General features: G+C 33.8%; 1 protein-coding gene across 1 annotated transcript; it reads left to right on the forward strand.

Annotated features, from left to right (window-relative positions):
* The first annotated feature begins 6,867 nt into the window (after positions 1–6,867).
* LOC133569098 (D-beta-hydroxybutyrate dehydrogenase, mitochondrial-like) lies at positions 6,868–7,759 on the forward strand. The gene has a single exon (XM_061921255.1). It carries the CDS (start codon positions 6,999–7,001, stop codon positions 7,491–7,493), a length of 495 nt encoding a protein of 164 aa, XP_061777239.1. The 5' UTR covers positions 6,868–6,998; the 3' UTR covers positions 7,494–7,759.
* The last annotated feature ends 246 nt before the right edge of the window (positions 7,760–8,005 follow it).

Raw genomic sequence — 8,005 nt, forward strand, 5'->3', positions numbered from 1 at the left:
GTGTATAAGACGGTACCCTAAAATGTCTCGTAGCTCGACACAGAAATTATTTTAGACATTACCCGACGAAGAGATGTTTTATGTGATATAATACTGTATATTGGTGCAAAAATAATTTATTAATAATAATAATAATAATACAGAAGTGAGCGCTCGTATGCATTCAATGTTGACACTGCAGCGTTTGAAATGAGCCCAAAATGGAGGTTTTAGGTCAACTGTAACACCAAACACCACCAGAGGGCGCCCTCAGATCATGTTTGATTTAATCTACTTTTTCAAAAAGAAATCAAATTTAAAAAAGTTAACATAATACTAATACTGCAACCAAACGGGTGAATTGGTCTTTTGATATTTGTTTTTCATGTATGAAAATTGAAAAAAGTACAAATAAAAAACGATTAGTTAAAATGTCGTTTTAAAATACGAAAAATAAAAACAATAAAAATATACGTGTTTTGTGTTATAAAAGCAATAACTAATTCCAAAAGACGATTTGATTTTCATTTTATATTTCATGAAAGAAAATGAAAAATCTTCATTAACGGAAACAGAAAGACATTCTAAAGCCGGAAGTTGTGTTTTCAAAGTAATAGCGGGGCTAATACAGCACCCTAAAACGTATTCGTAGCTCTCCACAGAAATGGTTTTGGACATGGCACAACGTAGATAAACATATTCACATGTCGGTACGAACATTCCTTCAACGCCAAAAAATAATATTTAGGGTTTTTTTTATTTCATTTTTCTTCGAAGATGAATGAAAATCTCCATTGTAGAGAAACGGAAAGACAGACAGTTTTTTTAATAGTCTAAAACCGGAAGTTGGGTTTTCAAAGTAAAAGCGGGAACTATGCGGTACCCTAAAATGTCTTCGTAGCTCGTCACATAAATTATTTTAGACACGGCACGGTGATGACAAACATCTACAAATATCGCTACGCACATTTACCATGAACCTGGAGGGGGAAATAATTTAATTACGCACCATTATTCTTACAGGCCACTCATGTTTTTAGCTCGCTACTTCCGGTTAAATGTTGGAATATGTAAAACCTCTGTTTTGGTCTGTTTTCCAGTTTCTGTTTATTTGTGTGTAGAGATTTAAGTGTCTATGTCTACAATAATTCATATGTGGGCGTATAAAAACGTTTCAGTCGCAGCCACACTGGTACCGTAGTAATTATTTATGCTTTTATTTTGAAAATAAACGTGAAAAAAGCATTTTGTTTCCCGTTTCCAATTACTAGCTATTTTAAATTTTCTCACATGAAATGTAAAATCAAAATAAAAAGTTGTTTTTTTATATGTGTATGCTCTTCAACACCAAAAAGGAAGAATATTTAAGGTTTTTTTTCATCAAAGAAAATTAAACTGAATTAATTGAACCGAAACGGAAAGACAGACCCAAAGGCAGTTTTTTTTTTCATATTCAGAAACCGGAAGTTGTGTTTTCAAAGTAAAAGTGGTGATGTTATGGTACCGTTTCTATTTACTAGCGATTTAAAATGTTATCATTGGAAATATAAAATGATTTTAGATCTACATGCTCTTCAATACCAAAAAATAAGAATATTTAGGGTTGTTTTTGTTTTTTTTTGTATTTCAAAAAAGAAATAGATAAAACTAGTGGGTTTTTTTGTATGTACTAGAAACAATTATACTGTTTGAGAATTATTGAATTCGAACATTATTTTGAGACGTACATATATTATACTTTAAAAAGTATTTGATTGGTGGTTTAGTAAGCGAATCCACTTAGTACCACATTGTGTTATGTTTATGGTAAATAACACACACTGTTGTAAAAACCCGGAAATAAATTGTGCTTAAGAACGCATCTTTACTATAAATCCAAAAGAGGGAATTTGAAATGGATCATTATTGTACAAGCACACAGCTTTAAAATGTAATACTTATCCCAGTTTACAGTAAAGTACTCAGACTGATGCAAAATGTCGTGAAAATGTGTTCGCATTGTTTTGTTTATGCAAGAAAAACTCAGCAGTACAAGTAACTGCAAGTACAACACCGTCCACTAGAGGTCACTGCTCAACCAGTACAAAACATGAGCTCAAATAAAGCTTAAACACAATCGTCATTAATATCTACGGTCCAGTTAGAACCATAATTATAAATACAAGCATCAGTATCAAAACAACAAACACATCTAGATGTTGTAGAATAAATCCAATCCGAACAAACACGTAATGTTGTGTTTGCTTTGCGGTTGTGCTGGTAAAACTCGGTGTCATCAAACACTTTGTCATCGACACTTTGTGATAAAAAAAAAGAATAAAATCAAGTGTACTCACCGTGAATGTTGGAGTCGAGTTGTCACGCCGCCGCGAACTTTCAAACCGAACTACGTCACCTCCATTTTGGACTTGCACATAACCACGCCCACAAGGTGGACATGATTGATCACGTGACCACTTGCAGCCTCGGAGGGCGGGGCTGAATGCGGAAGCTGAGAGCAAACCGAACAGCGAATAAAGCTTGTAAACGACGTCTGCCCCGTTGTTGGAACATGTTTATTGATTTATTTAATTTTATCTATTAAAATGCTGCTAAAAAAAAATATTAGGTGCTTGTCTGGAGAGGTTGTTGCATTGGTAACATTTCTAAAGAGGCGCGGCTTGCTAAACGAGCTGATTGATAGGCCCGCCTTCTCGCCGATTTGATTGGTCTACGTTGGATATGACGGACTTATTGTTCGTCCAATCATCTTTCAGTATGCGTTAATGATAGGATGTATGGCTCTTTGAAAGGAGCCGGATTTTTGGGAACAGTTTCTTTGAAAGAGTCGTTTTATTTATTTTTTTATCTATAAAATAATCACCGATAACTGGTATTAAATGTGGGTCGGAATATTTTAAATTAACACCAGTATTACTATAATGGTTAAGAATTATTTTCGAAATATTGGCAATAATAGTATTTTTTTTTTTACGTTAATATTCCTTAAAATAGTCCCGTATCTCCATATTTCAAAAATATAAACATTTTGATTTGTCCTTAACCTGAAATAGCTTAGTAGCATTTTATTAATACAGATAAAATACACAAGAGTGTCTGACTTCCTCTCTCGCTCTTTGTCTCTGCTTCTCTTCTTCTTGCTGGTAGAACTCTTGCTCAAATGAGTTTTTTTTTTTTTTGTTGTTGTTGTTGTTGTTGTTCTAGGTTTTATGTGATGATTGCCAAAATAAATAAATACACAAGAGTAAAATGTATATGAATCTAAATGAGAATAAAAATGTAAATACACCCCACTAAGTGTGTATGTTTGACAATGAACAATAGTTTATGGTTCACAACAATGAACCATAAAAGCGAATAAACATGAAAATACTAATTACAATAAACATTTTATCAATTATAAAGATAATTTCAAAGTGTTCAGCCCAGTGTGACATTGTCTCTGCATGTGCAGTAAAAGAACCGCCCAAAAGAGTCGATTCGTTCGTGAATGTCACCAATTTCGTTTAATCTTTCAACCAATTTTACGTTCAATCTTTTAACCAATTTTACGTCCGATCTTTCAACCAATTTGACGTCCAATTTTTCAACCAAATTTACGTTCAATCTTTCAACCAATTTTACAATTGATCTTTTAACCAATTTTACGTTCGATCTTTCAACCAATTTTATGTTCAATCTTTCAACCAATTTTATGTTCAATCTTGCGTTCAATCTTTCAACCAATTTTACAATTGATCTTTCAACCAACCTTTTTGTCCAATATTTCAACCAATTTTACGTTCGATCTTTCAACCAATTTTATGTCCGATCTTTCAACCAATTTTACGTACGTTCAATTTTACGTTCAATCTTTCAAACAATTTCACGTCCGATTTTTCAAACAATTTTACGTTCAATCTTTCAACCAATTTTACAATTGATCTTTCAACCAATCTTTTGTCCAATATTTCAACCAATTTTACGTTCGATCTTTCAACCAATTTTATGTCCAATCTTGCATGCAATCTTTCAAACAATTTTACAATCTTTCAACCAATTTTACGTCCAATATTTCAACCAATTTTGCGTTCGATCTTTCAACCAATTTTACGTCCAATTTTTCAAACAATTTTACGTTCAATGTTACGTTCAATCTTTCAACCAATTTTACAATTGATCTTTCAACCAACCTTTTGTCCAATATTTCAACCAATTTTACGTTCGATCTTTCAACCAATTTTATGTCCGATCTTTCAACAAATTTTACGTCCAATCGTACATCCAATCTTTCAACCAATTTTAAGTTCAATCTTTCAACCAATTTTACGTTGGATCTTTCAACCAATTTTACGTCCAATCGTACATCCAATCTTTCAACCAATTTTACGTTCAATCTTCAACCAATTTTACGATCGATCTTTCAACCAATTTTACGTCCAATCTTTCAACTAATCATAAATCCAATCCAAGAACCGATTTTACGTTCAATCTTACGTTCAATCTATCAACCAATTTTACATCCAAATCATTCAACCGATTTTACGTTCAATCTTTCAACCAACATTTACGTTCAATCTTGCGTCCAATCTTTCAACCAATTTTACGTTGGATCTTTCAACAAATTTTACGTCCAATCGTACATCCAATCTTTCAACCAATTTTACGTTCAATCTTTCAACAAATTTTACGTTCGTTCTTTCAACCAATTTCATGTTCGATATTTTAACCAATTTTTACGTTCAATCTTGCGTTCATACTTTCAACCAATTTTACGTTGGATCTTTCAACAAATTTTACGTCCAATCATACATCCAATCTTTCAACCAATTTTAAGTTCAATTTTTCAACCAATTTTACGTTGGATCTTTCAACAAATTTTACGTCCAATCGTACATCCAATCTTTCAACCAATTTTACGTTCAATCTTTCAACAAATTTTACGTTCGTTCTTTCAACCAATTTCATGTTCGATATTTTAACCAATTTTTACGTTCAATCTTGCGTTCAAACTTTCAACCAATTTTACGTTGGATCTTTCAACAAATTTTACGTCCAATCATACATCCAATCTTTCAACCAATTTTAAGTTCAATTTTTCAACCAATTTTACGTTGGATCTTTCAACTAATTTTACGTCCAATCGTACATCCAATCTTTCAACCAATTTTACGTCCAATCTTTAAACCAATTCTACGTTCAATTTTGCGTTCAGTCTTTCAACCAATTTTAAGTTCAATCTTTCAACCATTTTTTAAGTTCGATCTTTCAACCAATTTTTACGTTCAATCTTGCGTTCAAACTTTAAACCAATTTTACGTTGGATCTTTCAACAAATTTTATGTCCAATCTTTCAACAAATTTTACGTTGGATCTTTCAACAAATTTTACGTCCAATCGTACATCAATCTTTCAACCAATTTTAAGTTCAATCTTTCAACCAATTTTACGTCCAATCTTTAAACCAATTCTACGTTCAATTTTACGTTCAGTCTTTCAACCAATTTTACATTGGATCTTTTAACAAATTTTATGTCCAATTGTACAACCAATCTTTCAACCAATTTTACGTTCAATCTTTCAACCGTTTTTTAAGTTCGATCTTTCAACCAATTTTAAGTTCAATCTTTCAACCAATTTTTACGTTCGATCTTTCAACCAATTTTACATCCAATCTTTCAAGCAATTTTTATGTTCAATCTTTCAACTAATCATAAATCCAATCTAAGAACCGATTTTACGTTCAATCTTTCAAGCAATTTTTACGTTCAATCTTTCAACTAATCATAAATCCAATCTAAGAACCGATTTTACGTTCAATCTTTCAACCAATTTTACGTCCAAATCATTCAACCAATTTTACGTCCAATCTTTCAACTAATCATAAATCCAATCTAAGAACCGATTTTACGTTCAATCTTTCAGGCAATTTTTACGTTCAATCTTTCAACTAATCATAAATCCAATCTAAGAACCGATTTTACGTTCAATCTTTCAACCAATTTTACGTCCAAATCATTCAACCAATTTTACGTCCAATCTTTCAACTAATCATAAATCCAATCTAAGAACCGATTTTACGTTCAATCTTTCAAGCAAATTTTTACGTTCAATCTTTCAACCAATTTTATGTCCAATCTTTCAACTAATCATAAATCCAATCTAAGAACCGATTTTACGTTCAATCTTTCAACCAATGTTTACGTTCAATCTTGCGTCCAATCTTTCAACCAATTTTACGCTGGATCTTTCAACACATTTTACGTCCAATCGTAAATCCAATCTTTCAACCAATTTTACGTCCAATCTTTCAACCAATTTTATGTTCAATCTTTCAACCAATTTTATGTTCAATCTTTCAACCAATTTTACATCCAAATCATTCAACCAATTTTACGTCCAATCTTTCAACTAATAATAAGTCCAAACTAAGAACCGATTTTACGTTCGATCTTTCAACCAATTTTACGTCCAATCTTTCAACTAATCATAAATCCAATCTAAGAACCGATTTTACGTTCAATCTTTCAAGCAATTTTTACGTTCTTTCAAGCAATTTTTACGTTCAATCTTGCGTACAATCTTTCAACCAATTTTACGTCCAATCTTTCAACTAATCATAAGTCCAATCTAAGAACCGATTTTACGTTCAATCTTGCGTCCAATCTTTCGACCAATTTTACGTTGGATCTTTCAACAAATTTTACGTCCAATCTTTCAACTAATCATAAATCCAATCTAAGAACCGATTTTACGTTCAATCTTTCAACCAATTTTACGTCAAAATCATTCAACCAATTTTACGTCCGATCTTTCAACTAATCATAAATCCAATCTAAGAACCGATTTTACGTTCAATCTTGCGTCCAATTTTTCAACCAATTTTACGTCAAATCTTGCAACCGATTTAATGTTTAATTTTTGAACAAATTTTGCGTTTAATCTTAATTTTTCCACCAACTTTATGTCTAATTTTACGTACAATTTTGAGAGAAAGTTTGTTTGATGGATTGGATGTAGGATTGTTAGCGTGGGACACAATGTTTGCGTGTGAAAAGGATGTTGTGGTGTCGCCAGGCCGCGTGGTGAACATGTCCAGCTCCGACGCCCGCATGGGGGACGTCATGCGCTCGCCCGACTGCGTGTCCAAATACGGCGTGGAGGCCTTCTCCGACTGCCTGCGCCACGAGATGAAGCCCTGGGGGGTCAAAGTGTCGCTGGTGGAGCCGGGGAACTTCACCGCCGCCGCGGGACTTCTCACCCGCCACGCCGCGCCCGACAAGCTGTGGGCCGAGGCGCCGGCGGGCGTGCGGGAAGACTACGGCAGAGTCCACTTCCAGCGGCGGGCGGCGCCGGTGCGCTCTTTCCGCGGCGGCGGGCGGACGGACGTGGGTCCTGTGGTGCAGGACGTTGTGGACGCCATCAGGTCCAAGCATCCTTACACCCGCTACAACCCCATGGAGCCTCGCTGCTGGCTGCGCATGCAGCTGATGACACATCTTCCTGCCGCCCTCTCAGACCTGCTCTACTTTTAAACCCTCTTTCACTTTCTATCCTCACATATTTCACATGAATAATCATAATAATAATAATAATAATGTAGAGCATCAGTATGCATTCAATGTTGACACTGCAGTGATTTAGGGCAACTGTAACAACAAACACCACCAGAGGGCGCCCTTGGATCATGTTTGATTTACTCTACTTGTACGTCGACATTTTCTAAAATAAATCAAAAAATGTTTGACAAAATATAATTACTGCAACCAAGGTGGTGAATTGGTCTTTCAATGTTTTTCCATGTATACAAATTAAAAAAAGTATTAATAAAAAACGACTAGTTAAAATATCGTTTTCAAAAAATTGAAAAAAATAAAAAAAACGACTTGTTAAAATGTCGTTTTAAAATACGAAAATTAAAAAAAAAAAGAAGCGTGTTTTGTGTTAAAAAGCAATAAGTAATTGTAAAAGACGATTTGATTTTCATTTTATATTTCATGAAAGAAAATTTAAAGTCTCCATTGAACGGAAACGGAAAGACACTCTA

Source organism: Nerophis ophidion, linkage group LG15 (genome assembly GCF_033978795.1).
Source record: "Nerophis ophidion isolate RoL-2023_Sa linkage group LG15, RoL_Noph_v1.0, whole genome shotgun sequence".
In the NCBI taxonomy this organism is placed as follows: domain Eukaryota; kingdom Metazoa; phylum Chordata; class Actinopteri; order Syngnathiformes; family Syngnathidae; genus Nerophis; species Nerophis ophidion.

Excerpts from the sequence above, each read along its gene's own strand:
- LOC133569098 (XM_061921255.1), top strand. The coding sequence starts at position 6,999 with ATGTTTGCGTGTGAAAAGGATGTTGTGGTGTCGCCAGGCCGCGTGGTG.